The sequence below is a fragment of the Dreissena polymorpha genome, chromosome 6, assembly GCF_020536995.1.
Source record: "Dreissena polymorpha isolate Duluth1 chromosome 6, UMN_Dpol_1.0, whole genome shotgun sequence".
Taxonomy (NCBI): Eukaryota; Metazoa; Mollusca; class Bivalvia; order Myida; family Dreissenidae; genus Dreissena; species Dreissena polymorpha.
In genome coordinates this window covers 37,215,268-37,232,675 of record NC_068360.1, presented here as the reverse complement: position 1 = coordinate 37,232,675, position 17,408 = coordinate 37,215,268, and the positions used below count along the sequence as shown (strand labels likewise).

Genomic DNA, 17,408 nt, shown 5'->3' with positions numbered 1-17,408 from the left:
CCAATTGCGATCATTTTTATGGTAAGAGGTGTGTTTTGTTTAGTGTCCGTTTTTCATTAGGATTCACTTACCTTCACAAACGAGCTTATTGTTCGTTGAAAGCAAATGTTATACTTATTTCTTAATCTATTTTGAATCTAAAAATATATGTTGATTATTTTCTTATCATCTGTTTGTGTTTAATTGTATTAATTTCACTATCTCTGTTAAGATATCACACAAACAAGATTTGTAGAAATCTGGAGCAATTGCCGAAATGAGTCTTTTAACATGATGCAAAGACCTCACATAGTTATGAGTGGATTTTGATAATAAATGCATTATACAAAATAAACATTTTGTACACATTCGCAAAAAACACACAAATGATATACACACACAGGTTTTACACACAAATGCTATATTAGTATTAATCAATTTATGTCATATTAAAAAACAAAATAATAGTTTCACATCAAGTAGGACATACATATTATATAAATATATGTTAAACTAGAATTATTTTATTATTTACAATGCCAAATATTCTCTGCTTCGTTGAATACCGTATTCAGTCCTTATTCCACGATTTGTATATAATTATTTAATATTTAAATACGTGCGGCACAAAACAAATGTTCTCCGGTGCTTATATATGATCTTCATTTGAAAACAGATTTGATAAAAAAAAATGCGTTAAAAATTGCAATTGAATAACTATTATTAAATTAATATTTAACGATCAAACAGGATACTGTTTAAATCAAAACAAATGTCGTTAAACTAACTTAAAACTCGTGTTTACTATTTAATGGTTTGATTCATTTAAAATATATGTGTATGCATCTATTTTCAAACACATGTACATGCTTAAACCCTTTTAACAATATGTTTTGTGTTTTAACTGTGTTATAACTTTCGATAAACAAACCGAATTACTATATACTAAATTCTACCTTTCTACCATTGTTTTACTTATCATAAATATTGATATGTGCGTACAAAACCAGTAAGTGATTCTTTACAAAAATGGTTTACGATCTACATCTACACTTTAGCTATGTTTAAAAATGGTACACACACACAAATTTATTTTTAACAAGGAGTTCATTTTTACATCAAAATGAATTCAATTTTGAATATACTATATGCAAACTAAAGAAACTAACTTATGAGAGTAAAGCACATGTTGCAAGTTTCATAAAATAATGAGAGTTGCTTGGTTAACTGCAGCTTTGTTTAATTAATATATTAACGAATTACATGTATCATTATAATTGCTAGGTGAACAACTATAACTATATTTTGAATTACATATTAGTCTTGAACTATATTAATCACTGTACAAAAATTTCATTGATTTGATTCAATTGTTTGGAAACAAAGATAATTTAATCAAATCTTGGGCCAGCCTTAAATCCTTGAAAAAATGGGAAAACTTCCTTCCTTTGCATTCAAATATGCAGGTTTAAACTTCCATGAAAAGAAATACAGTTTTTCACTTTATGTAGATTTGCATTTTTAGCTTTAGCTTTCACATATATATTTAAGAAGTATTTGTACTGAGTTGTAAACGTTGTTTTATACATTTTGCAAACCTGCATGTATTACTAACCGACAAGTCTATTTAATAAATTTAGTTTGTTTTTAATATTCTATGGAAAAAATAGTTTGTAACCATTGAATATATGTAGCATGCGATAGTTAAACACTTTTACATGGCCTTTGCTCCATTGTGATCAATAATTTGCAAAGTATTCATTGCATTTTGTTTGGCGTGTGGGGATTTCAGAGTTTCATTTTAACATATTGTAAAATCACTAATTGTTTAAATTCAGAATTAATGTTTTGACATAGGCCGCAAACATGGGATATGGCTGTACTTTATACCGTTCATATTTAGCATTTTCACTCCGTCAACGAATTATGGAAAGAATATCCGTTTGCCTTCATTTTGTTTAATGTTTACTGCTGTACTTTAAAATTAGTTTTTATTTCTTCGAAAACATAAGTACGAAAGAAATAACTTCAAAATTCACATTTTGTACGGTTGGTGGATCCTTACTCGATCTATTGTTTTATTATTGGTTGTCGAGTTAACAAAAAAATACGAGTAATGAATACCAAATAATTATTATTATGGCGATTACATTTCTGTTGTACGTACTAACTGAGCGCAAGGCCCAATTGTTCGAACAAAATAATTGAATGAACCTTAAAATCATTGTTTTCAAGTGTACAGTAAAGTCCACGAATCCATACTGTTGATATAAAGCTTAGATTTCGTTGCTTTGCGCTTAAATATACGCTTTTTGGTTAATATTGCGTTTCAAACTTGTTTCATCATTTAAATTTTTATGTATCATGATTTAGTTGTTTTGTAGATCAACATCCGTCGATAAAAAATAACAACTTTGAAAAAGACACTAAAAGTGGTATATGGAGCTAAATTACGGATCGTATTTCAGAAGAAAGATTCATTTTATGTTTTGCATAAACGTTCAGCATAATGTTGAATGCATGAGTTCGAATCCTAATTTATTAAAACATACTTTTGACTGTGTTAAAAAATTTTCTTTACATTTTCACAAAACAACATTGTAAGTGTATAAATATATGCACGAAAATGGAATATTAATTTGTAATAATACGTGCCAATATATGTGGAAACGTCATCCTAATGCCCATTTAAGGCAGTGTGTCTGCGATGATGTTTGCTACCAACTTACAATATATAAACGTTTCAAGTTTTAGTAGTTTTCAAAGAACTTTTGAGATAAAACGCTACTGGATGTGATACGAACATGAAGAAATGCGTATATTTATAGGATAATTTAAGTCGTAATTGTTTTACAAATTGTAAATTAATTTGGATTATACGCATTCTTCCCTTATTTCCTTTAGTATTTAAATATAAATTATTAAATAACATACACGTGCATGCTTCTTTGATTTATTGTAATAGATGATTATTAAATAACATATAAGAAACGCAAACATAACGGGATTAAACCATACCAAACTTCAATTACTAAAATATGTTAAGTATGTGTCCATGCATTTTGTTATCTTTACTTGTAATAGATACCAATATTATATGTGATATTATATGTGATAAATCAGACATTAATTGTTATCACTAAAATAATAAAAATAATGATTATTCATCAGATGTTTACTTTAACAGATTGATTGAAAATGTACTTACTAAATTATGAGCACAAAACAATCGACGCCGAATGCATTTTGTCATGATTTCATGCAATGACTTCTGTTTCTTGCACTCGCAAGTACACATTACAACGCACTGTTATTTAGAAATATGCGGTTGGTTTCAAGTATAATTGTTTTTGACATCGATCATGGCTTACTGCCCCGTGTTGATGATTTTTACTGACGATAAGAACGGCTTCGCCGTGCCGTACACAATGCAATTTACGCTATGCTTTTAAAAGTGGTTGCATATCCTCAATTGAAATTAGGTCGTCGCCAAACAAATCACAGCTTCTTTCATTTCATAGAAATGTATAAAACATATCAATAACATAGAGCGATAGAGTACATAAAATATAATTACGTCGTATGATAAAAATAAAATATTGTATAATTTATATGTTTTCATAATTCGTTTTATCTTTCCCTGAAACGGAATTCAAAGAAAAATACATCATGATGTACAGTATAAACAAAATGTATTAAACGTATAAAACACATATAAAATTTACTACATTCTACAAGAATTATACTCAATCTTTAGACGACATCAGATTGTCAATCAATGGGAGCAAGAGTTCATAATAGAAAGTGACTTATATCAATGTGATCAAATAGTTCTTTGTAAAAAGATTATATCTAGTAGTATCAATTACTTAAAGTATCATTGTTTTGTCAATATTGACAGCATTGTTTGTTTACAAAAAGTCTCTTAGCAACAATCCAGTTTAGGCGGACAGTGTCGTCCCTGATTAGCCGGTGTGGACTGCGAAGGCTAATCTGGGACGATACGTTACGCACATGCTTTCATCCCACTTTTCACAGAGCCAGGACCATAAGTGTTAAGGTACATGGTTTTAATGAAGATGTTATTGATATTTTTTTCCAGTCATCAAAACAGTGTCTCAGGGACAACTTAATATAAATAAAGTTTAACAAGTGTTTTACTAAGCGGTTCTAAACACAAGACAAACACAAGAAAAGAAACATTTAATATATAACTAGTTAAATATTTAAAAGTGTACTGGTCGTCAATATCCCCTGCGAACAAGTTAAGTTATTCCACGTAGCCCACTAGTATATGGGTAAATGTTTAGTTTTCATGTGTATCTTCAAATTAAATTAACACTTTATATTGTTCATTACGAGAAATCCTTATTGCTCTTCGATATAACAAACTTTTAAAAGTAGTTGTCACATCTAAGTGCGCATTACTCCGTGACAATTAACCGACACATTCATAAAATAATAAAAAAATAAGTTTACCCAAATCATAATTACGAAGCATCACCTTAACCAAGTTTAAAACCTCATATATAGTTTCATGTTAAATTTTAATCCAAAAACGTGTATGTGTTGTGCATTCCCTTTGATGTTTTGAATGCAGAAATATAAGGACGTATTTATATTATGAGAAAATGAAACAACAATAACAGAGTTCACTTTATTTGTAAATCATTTGCCTTTTCCTTTAATTATTCGTGTTATAAATAATTCAAGGTTCTCACATGCATTGGGTTTGGATGGCTGTAAGTTATTGCATCACAAAACAAACAAAGACATGATACAGAAACCGATGACATATGTGTCACGCATACCATTTGAATTTGAATTATGTACATTGTGTGACGTTTTATCAATCTCCCACGCACTAGCTGTGTTCCGTTGCAAATGGCGATACTGATTTCTGCTGCATGATCATGTTTGCTCTGTAAAAACGGAGGAAATATTATTAGGTGTATATCTTATGAAACAATAACACAGTATAAGCATAGTACAGCATCGACACTAGTTTTGTCTTTCTTTCATAAAACACCGAATGCTATACAATATATGCAGTAATCGACCGTCTCGCAATAGTGATTCATCGGCATATTTGTCCAACTTAATCATGTAACTTGTTTTTCATTTGATCTGACCAAATAAATATGTGATGTGCACTCTCCTTTCTTTGTTAAAGCTTAACAAATATAAGCTGAGATAAATAACACAGCTTTTTATGAATTATCGTATCGCATATCAAGTTTGATGAATACATTTTTCCTGACACTATTTTACAAGGTGCTGAACAAAGGCTATATGGTAAATGAATGGCTGGTATTTATAGTATCACTAAACAAAATTCACTACCATAAGATAGATATGTAATATATGAAACGCATAACATTTAACACGACATTGTTTACATGTTTTGAATGTCAAATGTATGCCCACGCACGTATCGTGTTTCGTTGCAATTAAATATTATTGTTATGGCTGCAGTATAATGTTAAAATTATAAAGATTGTTTAATATTATGTAGTATAATACAATTATTGAATCGAAAGGGGTGACTTTTCGTCATTGCTTATTTCCTGTCATTAAAGATAATATTTATAAATACAAAAACGTTCCCTGTCTTTTCAAAAACTGTGATATTCATAATGGCAGCTTACTTTCATCAACAACAATAATTTTTATGAATCATTGAAACAATCTTACCACCTTAAACATACATTAAATATACATTTCATTCGATTAAAATCAACAACCGTCCAATAAGATAAAATAATCTACTGCGAGTGTATGGACATAATGTAGCATAACAAACGCTCTCATATACCGTTCAAACGGTATTTATTTAGGAAGTTATTTCTATCTGATTAACCTACAATCGTAACATGTGTTATTAATTACTTTGAAATTCGGATATTGTGTACGCCTCTACCTATGCATTTACATACGGTATGTATTAAATATTAACAATGACAATTGTGTTATCGGTTGCTCATTCATAGCCGGTCCTGACTCTGCCTCTTCAAACAGACCCACTCAGATAATCAAACATCTGATAACTATTTGGTCGAATTCTGAGAGCATTATTAACCCATCAACCAAACAACGCAATGTCACTGCGTGGCGGGTGATTACCCGCTCAACGGGTATCAATGTACAGAGGTATTTGGACGTCGTAATAAGTCTTTAAGGGTTAAATTCACATAATGATTATTGAACTCTTTCTAAATATGTTCCCTGGATTTCGCGCGACAATCGATACAATAATATTAGATAATGCTATCCTAATCAGATCAAAATTTGCGTTTTAAACCTGATCGTTTAAAAATCAATTTAACATTATAGCGTTTGTAATATCGATGTATAGGTAAAACGATGTAAAATAAACTAACTTATATAAAACGGTATTTAAAGTTATGGCGCTAGTTCACTCAAAATACTCGAATTGCTATCATAATTCACTTCAAAATTGCATGAACCTGTATCATTATTAATGTGAGGTGCTTATGCGTAAATATATACACGTTTTTTGTTCCTTTTATTTTGTATATAACAATGTAATGCTTTAGACAAAACACTCTTTAACACACTGCCGTAATGCACACACAACATCTTAATACCCCGAAGAAAAGCCATCCATGTGTTCCTAATTATTAGAACATCCGACCATGGAACAGTACCGAGATGTATGCTCGCATTTTGCAGGGACCTTCTCACGTTTTGGTAAATTGACACAATTAAAAGATCTTGCTTCCGATTCGCAAATTTGCGTTGTAGTTATGATATTTGTGCGGAAACAGTAATTCTGAGCAATTGATCATGCTCTCAAATATCCATTATATGCATCTTTTGACGACTTGAAAATCTGAAAATTATCATGCGTTGCGACGCCAAACGATTGAATAATTTGGATAATTCTGTAATTGTCGTTATATTGTGGCACTACGAGTATTTCTTATATAAAGTATAAAATACATCACTGATTATACGCGCAACGATGGCCGAGTGGTCTAAGTATTTGACTTTTACTCCAGGGGTCAGTGGTTCGAGTCGAGTCTAGGGTTACCTTTTTCTCGTTCTTTCATTTCTAGTTTTAACGAGAGCTTTTACGATCCAATTTTTACATTTATCAACATAAAGCATATAATGACAAACTTTAAAACATGCCAAAATCTGTGACAATGTCCCTTTAACTCATGAAAAACATGTGTTACAATGGTCATTGTGTGGTAAATAACGCAAGTATCACATTAAATTACATTTAAGCAGGATTTTGATGGTTCAAATAGCCAATTTATGACAGCGCGATTCAGTTAACAATCAAGTTAGTATGAGCTAAAATGTCATCGGATGAAACTTTTTGCAACATCACGAAGTGAACTATTGAACACGCAATACGGTCATTGTTTCCCTTTCGTAGGTGCAGATATGTCACATGCATAGTATGGTATTCATAAACGGATTTTATATAGCAGCTATCATGAAAGAACTAACCAAATGTCACGCTCACCAGAAAACAAATTACAAAGACATTAAAGGGAACTCTTTACGAAAAACCAAGATGAATAATCGAAATATTATGTACCGCAAATACTTAAAAACCTGCAATATCGTATAAAATGGTGCTGGGATGCATTGAGAAGCCGTGGAGGAAGCAGGCTACGTGCAAAATAGGTACCGATACTCCAAGCAGTATTTCGAAATAACAGATACTGGAGCGCTCTAAAAGCCGGGTAGATGCGATGCGTTATCAGTCTGAAAGGTTTGGCACTGTTACATAAACTCTGTCTATAAACAACTTGTTGTATTGCATTTATTCGCAGACATTGATGGATCGCTCCCCCGAAATCTAGGCTTGATATTTGTGAACCAATAGTGTCAGAGTGGAAGTTACTAACCGAGAGGTAGAACATTCATCATTGGCATTACTGACGGCGGTTAATCGTGAGTATCTATAATAACAATTTAGACCAGGTGATACTTGTGTTAACTGATATTCATTGATTGCTTTAACCCATGATTTAGCGCTATCGTAATTTAAATGCGAACTTAAATTGTATTCATTGCATGTGTTGGAATATTCAGCTTTATTTCACATTAAACAAATGTAATTTATTAAAGTTATTAGTTTTAATAATTAGGTAGCCATGCGTATCGTTTGTAGATTGTCGTTAACTATTTTGATTTTGTATTTGATGTGACCGTACAGGGGCAAAGAATATATTTTTTGTATCGGTATATAAAATGTGGAATAAAAATATTAATGTTTATTTAAACACACTATACATTATATTATCGATCGTCAATGTTTAATTGGTGTTTTATTGTATGATATTGTGTTTCATTTAAGTTAATGAAATTACAACTGATACGTATTTAACACTGTGCATTAAAAGTGTGCAATTGCATAACAACGGAATTGTTTAGTTAGAACTTCATTTAGAACTGCATATGTTCACATTAAATATTTGACTTGTAAATGTCTGTCAAAAAAAAATAGTATTAATAATGATTCTTCCTAACAGTCGTTTTTATTTATTTTGCAATCTGTGTGTGTTGATATTGGGCTTTATTTGTTGAAGAATGTGTTTTGTTTGTTTCAGAGAATAAAGAAGCATAGTCTCTTGATAAAAGATAAACAGAAAAAAAACAGGAACGTATTCAAGACAAACGTGACCAATTGCTTTTGCCAAAGATTCGGGTTCCAGAAGGAACATCAACGGATTAATGCATAAATCAAGTGAGACAAGGCGATAAGAGATTTTATAGACAGATTAACAAATACACCTTTTACCTGAAAAAGGTGCTTCAATATCTTCGTACGCTATTATACTCGACATGGAGTGGAACTTAATTTGGAACTGTGTTTTCGGAGCAATTATAAGCACGTGGTAAGTATATGTTGAACCCATAAACGAATTGAGTTTAGATAACTATTTTCCAGCATTATTTTTAAGTTGTAAATATTCGTCGTGTTTTGTTTCATTATTCTTTATAACATTATGTCTGTGACGCCCAATGCGACGTATAAATAAAAAGACACAACTGAACTATATATCAACTTTACGTCTACGAGTAATTAAAAAAATGTTCATTTTAATTTGGCTGGTTTCTTAATTGACCTGTATGTTTCACCACGTTACAGAATTCAATTCCTATGGTCTTAAAATGATTATTATCTTGGTTATGTGATAAGCAATTAATTGTAGTAAAACATCGATTTCTACATATTTCAGTTATGTTTCTTGGCACTGATAATATTTTTTTTAATGGCAATAAATTCTCAAAAGACGTAAAAGAACGTGATGTGCGCCAAGTTTCAAAGGTAGATGATAACCTTGTGGAAATGGCATTGAGAAATTGTAATAACAGTTTCTATTAACCTGGCTGCCCACAGGGCATGTTATGAACAAATGTTCTTCAAGTCGAATCTGACATTGTAATTCAGATATCGTACCACAATTGCGAAATAGTTCTCATTCATTTGAGCCGCGCTCTGCGAAACGGGGGTTTAATGCATGTGCGCATAGTGTCGTCGAAGATAAACAGGTTAGTCAGGGAAGACACTTTCCGCCTAAGCTTGATTTTTGCTAAGAAGAGACTTACTTGAAACGAAAGATATCATAAAAAAGGAAAGTGTCGTCTCTGATTAGCCTGTGCAGATATGCATGAACCCCTCTTTTCACATAGAACGGCCCATTTAAACATTTACAGAAATTTCGATTTATGAATATTTTTTAAATATGTAAACATTTGCGTCCCAGTACAAAAATCGGGTTTTGCTTTAAATGAACGCTAGCTACAAAATACAAAGTAAAAGTCGTTTAATAATATAATTGTATAAATGACCCATTAGGGCTCTAACATTACGTCATTTATGTTCTTTTGTACTTATTGTCACCACATACAACGCAAACGACATAATAACTTATGCAATCGTTATGCGTATGTAACGCTTCACAATTTAATCAATTTCAAACGAAGATTACTTATAAAGGAAAATGGTCAATGTGTTTTATGTGCGAGCCAGTGGTGTTACATCGCTCCCTGATGCCAGTGTTGATGTACAGTACTAATTCATTCTGTTGAATATTTTATCGAAAGTTGGAAAGTGCTTCTCTAACTTCGTCCTCGAATTCATGTCAATTCAGAGTTCTCTTAAGGTCAAGCAATACCCGCCTACCGGGGCAAACTACGGCACACATCTTTAGTTGACCGTTTGCTAGGGATGATTGCGACTCAACTCCGACAATAGTCCAAAGCAATGAGCTTTGTGAAAAACTGCCTTATGGTAATTAAAAAACTGTTAGAAAAATGAAAAGAAAAATGTATAACAGACGTTTTGTGGGTTTTTTCAGTGCTTTCTGTTTGGATCGGTTAGAGTTACCGGCCTACGAATATCAGAAGCGTTTCCAAACAGAGTTGTTGCCTGGCAAATGCCCATCGCGAATCATACAATACCCAGAGTCAGTGTATTCGGAACCATGGTGAGTTGCCTTATCGTCTTTCAGCTAACACACTAATATCGGTTAGAAAATAAAAATGACTAAATACAACACTAAAATTCAAACAATTTCACTATTTTTACCAGTACGCACACCGCAGTAAAATAAACGATACGCACACCGCAGTAAAATAAAGGAATGTGAAATGTAGCCGAGTTCTCGTAAACCTCATATCTTACATGTTTTATAATTAACCTTACATGCATTTATACTATGCAGTTAGGATTACAATGATATGCGTGATAATTGTTATTCAAATAAATAACATTGTCAGTTTCTAATTAAAAGTTATTAGTACTGTTTGCACTAGTGTTATTTAAACGAGTGTCGCATGTTTACAGTACGTTTCCTAATCGGGCTGGGATTGTCGATTACAAGTTTAAGCCGACGGAGACCACGATACGAACCACCGTGACGAATGCCTCTCATCTCATGTCAGCCATTGGTCTATGTGATGCAAAATCAGCAGATTTTTTTGGCCTACTTGCAAAAGGAGATTGTTTGGCTGTAAGTTACATGTCCTTTTATCTCGCCTTGAACGGAAGTGTTGCATTTAGCTGTTGGTCTTTTTGTACTTGTATGTGTATTGACGAACAGCAATTCAAATACACCCGAACGCAACTTTATCATAATATATTTTCTTAACTAACAGGACATAAACTTTAATTTTGTTGGGCTAATGTCTAATCATACCATTAGTATTCACTGTATCAAAATTAATCGTGTCATTTCGCCGAAACAATTCAATATTAAAACATTAAACTTGCTATTGAAATATAATGCTTAATTGTCGGATGGTCTCTCTTGACAACACATCACAATTATACGTTATTTAATCTACCACGCACATATTTACTGTCTATGTTAACAATTATTGTGTAGAGTGAAATAGCCGGTATGGTTGATTTCGAACCAAAGACGGCCACGTTTCTTTACGTGGACCACTACAGACCAAGGTTGAAGACATTGATACCAACACATCCTATCAACATCCCTCCTGAATATACACAGTACCTCAACAACAGCTTCTTCACTGAAAGCATATGTAAATAGCATGTGTTGTTATATTATTCACACGCAAACCCAATGTATTGATCAAATAACTAACACCTTTATTTAAAATGTATATTTTCAGTATTTTTATCCACAGTTATATACATATTTTTTTTTCTTACTATTTCTTTTGTAAGATCTTTGTCCAGATTTCTATTTATTACGTTTCAAATTATAAACATTAAGAGTAATCAACACCTTTTAACACTATTTTGAGGTTAATGTCTTTAGCAGGTATCAATTTCTGATCAAACTGTTTTACTCATTAGCTTTTGCGATCGACAATTTATCATTTCGGTTTGTGTAATTTGCTACTGATTACTTCAGCTATTGGTTCCGAAGAAATACTGCTCGTTGAGATGCACTTTTCCAAGGAGAAAGAGGCCAAGCATGCCGCTGAAGAGTTTCATACTCAAGACATGCTTTCGATGATGATGCATGTTGCGCGGTTTGTGGGGACTCCTCGAAAGATAAAGGTAATATTTATGCAGGGATAAACAAATGATTATTTTATCACGTGGTACAAAATGATACACCAAAATACAAACTGTAAGATGATGGCTGTAGTACTACTCATACACAAACCAGAATTAAGCCCAATACCATAGAATAACATAAAGCATTCACACATGAAATTAACCGATTACCTGTACAATTCAATACACTACCTACAATTTGAAATTGTTCACAAACGACGTCACGTCTTTGAAACATGCATCACACAAACAAGTATTTTGTCTTTTTTGTCGTGTATTTCAATGCGTTTTTTACTCACTGTTTGGTGTTATTGCATGTAGAAACTAATTAAGTATTTGATAATTTTAGTTTTCATTTTGAGCTATTCAAAACTTCGATGGTGAGGATATTGTATATACTCTTATAAACTATATACACTATATCATACCTTCAACACAAAGAGTTAACAGTTATTGGCGAGTGGCAAATTATTATAAGTTAGTACTCATCGATAGACAATTGCCAAATATGAATCATAAAATTAATAACTTGGCGCTCATATTAAACGAGGAACGTAGGACATATAAGACTTTGTGATTATTTCAGATTTGATATAGACAGCGGGGATAACCGTGTTCTTTTAATTTTAATATTATAAAATGGAGATCTAGTGTAATAGAAATATATCAACAAAGTTATTAACAACAGGTAGTTCGAGTTTCCACTTCGGACCATGTTGTCGTGGCGAAGGTGTTCCGTGGAGAAATGGCCATATTCGAGGCGATTGGCTATGTGCAAGAATGTGAGAAGTCCATCGAGAAGGTGAGACGGAAATCGGAACATAACACTGCCAATTTATCACTAAAGAAATAACATCATACATTTACATAGGCATTTGCCAGGCAACAAATAAAAAACTTGCATTCTCGATATGTTTTAAAACGCATTTTTTATGGAAAATACGCAAAGCATAAGTCTATAAATATTTCAGACCATACCATTTTGTAACATGCGTTTCTACTGAACTTGATAAATATAAAACTACAAAATATTCTAAATCCCGCAGTGATATCGTTACAATAGTAATGTTTTTGTATACTTTTAATAGCGAAGCTTGCATATGTGCTAAACCTCATGATATAAAAGGCGATAATTAGCGTAAACACACCAGTGTATATTTTTTAGCTCACCTGAGTCTTACGACAATGGTGAGCTTTTGAAATTTCATTTGGTCCGTCGTTTAGCATGCATCGTGCGTCGTAACACTGGCCTTGGTAATACTCTAATTTTTTGTCCGATCTTCATGAAACTTGGTTAGAAAATTTGTCCCAATAATACCTTGGACGAGTTCTAGATGGTTGAAGTTTGTTGAAAAACACGACCGCCAGCGGAGCGGGGAGTTGACCCTATATGGCTCTTGTAAAGCCTTGTTAACACTCTTGAGGCCACTTTTATTGTCCAATTTTCACGAAACTTGGTCAGAACAATTGTGTTAATGATATATTGTATGAGTTCGAAAACGATTCAGTTCTGTTGATAAGCAGGGCCGAAAGAGGGGCGGTTCATTTTTCCTTATATGGCTAATGTTAAACCTTGTTAACCTTGTAACAGTCACAGTTATAGTTCAAATGTCATGCAACTTGCTGAGAATAATTGTTCTAATGATATATTGGGTTGCAAAGTTCAGGTCAGTTCCTTTGTATTGCAGGTGAGCGACTTTGGGTCTTTCATTTCCTCTTTTTTATGAAAAGCGTCGGAAGACTTTATTCCGCTAATACCAGGCTGTGTCGACCATTATTCATATCCATTATAACATGCATTTAGGATCTGGAAAACAAAATCTTTTAAAAAAAAACGTTATTGAATTATGGTGGTGATGAAACTGCTTAAACATGTTGAGAATAATTCCTGCTGACGTCAGCTATTAAAATACGATAAAGGACATTGTCAAAAACACTTATATAATGATTAAAGCTCAGAAAACGCATTGGAAATGTCAGCGAAAAGAATTCGTGGTTTCAACTAATGTTATTGCCAGCCTAAGTCACGTGTAGCCTACAATTAATCAGAAACTTACTCGTGTAGTGATACCAATTAGGAAGAGTCTTTAGCTATTTACCCAAAATGTACCACACTACATTTCTATAACTTTCCCGAAGGAATTACATACTGAAACTCCTAGTCCCTTTGGGAAATTGTTTAAACAAATATAACTATACAAACAGAATCGCGTGTATTTTGCTTTATTACAAAATATCAAGTTTGCTATGTAATTGAAGAATAAACACGACAATGCAAGCAAAAGAAAAATATTAAACAGATTTCGCTAAAAAATACATTTTACTGTTACCCGTGTCATAATACGATAGTATGGAAGCATTGCATCACATTTGTATTTGAACTTTTGCAAAATGATCAACAGTGACATATTACAAGTATGTATGTTCCGTTTAGGGCTTTACAATAAGTGTGGACGATATTTTCAGGTCAGGCGTGAATTGCAGCAGGGGGTTCGACACTCACATTTGAAGTATACCTTTAAGGCATATGAGATAGGACCAATTGCACGTAAGTTTGTTACTTTTATAAACTTTACCCCCATATTTATATTTACGTTAAATAGCGTTTTATGATTCCAATAAACATGTACATTAACATTCCTGGTGTATGATTATATATTCGAATTTAACAAGTGAATGTTCAAAAGTGTTCATATGTTTATCAATTTAATACAATTAGTATAAAGATTTAACAAAAATAAATAGCAAACGAAAATGAATTACATTCAATCATTCTCAATAACAATCAGTATGATCCTCATGTTGGTTTAAGTCATTTTAAAAACGTAGCTAATTTTATCCAATATAAAAGGTTTCATAGTATAAAATATTATAACCTAAGTAAAAAAAACATTATATTTTATATTTCAAATTTATTTTAGTGTCCTTACAATCTGTCTCTGAGAAGGATAAACAACAAGCATGGGAACAAATTGCTCTTGTGCAGGTGGAAGCGAAACGCTTGTATAACAGAAATAAACGATACAAGAAATTTGGAAGTGATATGTTTTCAGCTTTCATCGATGTTTATAAGGTTTGAAAAACTTCATACGGTTTATTTCCACTTTCCACAATTGATAGACTACATGTACATATATTCAACAGCAGCTAACAATCGGACATAACAACCGCTGTACATGTAAAAGAGCATTAGTTTTAGTCGATGGCATTTTGATTGTGTATTCAAGTCACAATTTTAAAAACTATACCATATAAAACACAATTATGTTATTGAATGTTCGATGTTTAAACGTTTTTATACATATATTTATTTAGCTTATTATTTACAGTTAAACGTGAAAAACATACTAAGCCAATGGATGAAAATTATTTTATAAGGTTTGCTGTCCCAATCAAAACAGTATTGAAATATTTACAATGACTTTAATCGCATACGGGTTTTTATAAGCAATTAACAATCATTCAGGTACTTCAGAATAAGCGTAGCATACTTGTTTTCTTATTTGATTACACAATATGCTGAACTATATTTTAAAATAGGTATACATGAAATGGACTTAATATTGTGATTATACGATACTGTTATGTTGAGAGCTTAATTTATACATTATGTTATATTGAAGTGCAAATCCACGACGCAGAACGGCAAATACTGCAAACATGCACTTGAAATGGTCAAAGAGCTGAAGAAAATAAACACACAGATCCACACACAGAGGAGAGACTGGCTCAAGATGCCGTACGAGAAACAGATTGACGTGATCAACAGCGGAAAGCGAAATATAAAACTGTATACCAACACTATGCGAACTGTTTCTAAGCAGCTGGAATCTCAAAAAGCGGTCAAAAAATTGAATGCTCACAAACTGCTTTAGTCGAATATAGGCGGACGTTTTTGATCCATTAAAAATCATCTCTGTGATTTACATAAAGATCAGACTGCATGTTGACGGAGCCTCGTTTTGGGGTTTTTCGCATAACAAACGTGACTGCATAATCACGTACGATCTATGTGGTGGTAAAACAGGTTGTGGATGGTTTGTTGCTTTGTTTATCAACAATAACAGGACGCAGAGCTTAAAAGCGATAAGATAATGATGCCTAGACAATGAGTCTGCGGTGTTATTTTTGAAATCGGGTTTCTTGAAGATAAAGTAATGGATGTGCGCAGATACCAGCACAACCATCACCAGTGAAAAAGACGAGATTACATCTTGCCAAATCATAGGTGTGGTCGGCAGTTAGGTTTATTCATGAATTTGATTTTACACTTGAAACAAGTATATCCGTTTAACTTATTGAACTTTGTTTTTCAAAATTGATAAATATATATCTAACGCCATAATTATAATGACTATGTATCAATCAATAGTATTTGTTTTACTGAACCCGATAGCAAATGATCTGCAGTAAATCGAGTAAATATACTCCGATCGTGCCAAATGTGGATATAATATTTATTCCTTTCGTTCTAAGGCTTCGGAAAAATAAAACATAATCAAACAATTTTTATGGAATAGTTATTTTAATTAAAACGTTATTTGCTTTCATTTGAATAGCTGCCGTTTTAGGATTAATTTAATTATTTGTTGTGGAACGCGGCTTGAATATGGTGTTAGTTGTATACAAATGTAATATAAAAGAATACTACATAATCAAATTTACCAATATGGATATTCTTTTTATTTATGACCAATGTGCTGAATCAGGTTTTATTTTATAGTGACACATGCATGGATCTGTTATATAATTGCAATTGTTATCACTACATGAGATTCTTATTATCAAAATGTGTTTTTAAAAAAACGATCAAATAAATGTACTCGTTTAGTTGTTTAAACTAATTGTGAAATACCATTTAAATGTTAAATAATTAACTTATACTATGTTGGTAATAAAAACCTTGTTTTAAACCTGAATATAAAAGTAAACAAATCAGATATTGTTTTACGTGTTAAAATAATTTAACACAAAATATTTTCTACTTGACGTAAAACATATATTTGATGTAACAGATAGTCTTTATAACATATAGATTTACTAATTAAGCATTCGTTTGTAAAGTATTAATGTGTATATTTGCGCTTGGATATAATGTTTGTGTATTATGTATTTATATGCAAACCCACTCATAAATAAATGAGATATATTCATCATTTATATTGACTCTTGTATGCAACTGCTCGAAATGTAGCCCAAATGTTATTTCAAAGATAGATGCACTGATATAAGAAACCAAATAAAGACAAGAAAACATTGAACAAACAAAGTTGTATGCAAATTACAATAAACATTTAGGACATACTTTTAATTTTAAAAACAAACAATTATCTCGTTTGTATAACACACTTTTTGTATATACAGACATTCAAACCCGAATACTTGAACATGCGTTTTGTTGGCTGTA

General features: G+C 32.0%; 1 protein-coding gene across 1 annotated transcript; it reads left to right on the top strand.

The window, feature by feature from the left end:
- The first annotated feature begins 7,761 nt into the window (after nt 1-7,761).
- Nucleotides 7,762-17,155, top strand: LOC127836260 (uncharacterized). Its single transcript, XM_052362750.1, has 10 exons — nt 7,762-7,911; nt 8,571-8,858; nt 10,326-10,454; nt 10,814-10,979; nt 11,355-11,517; nt 11,853-12,001; nt 12,690-12,803; nt 14,468-14,549; nt 14,923-15,074; nt 15,625-17,155. Exons 2-10 carry the CDS (start codon nt 8,806-8,808, stop codon nt 15,874-15,876), a joined length of 1,260 nt encoding a protein of 419 aa, XP_052218710.1. The 5' UTR covers nt 7,762-7,911; nt 8,571-8,805; the 3' UTR covers nt 15,877-17,155.
- The last annotated feature ends 253 nt before the right edge of the window (nt 17,156-17,408 follow it).

Excerpts from the sequence above, each read along its gene's own strand:
- LOC127836260 (XM_052362750.1), top strand. The coding sequence starts at position 8,806 with ATGGAGTGGAACTTAATTTGGAACTGTGTTTTCGGAGCAATTATAAGC. Across the intron at positions 8,859-10,325 it reads GGAGCAATTATAAGCACGTG|TGCTTTCTGTTTGGATCGGT; the intron begins GTAAGTATATGT and ends GGGTTTTTTCAG. Across the intron at positions 10,455-10,813 it reads TCAGTGTATTCGGAACCATG|TACGTTTCCTAATCGGGCTG; the intron begins GTGAGTTGCCTT and ends GCATGTTTACAG.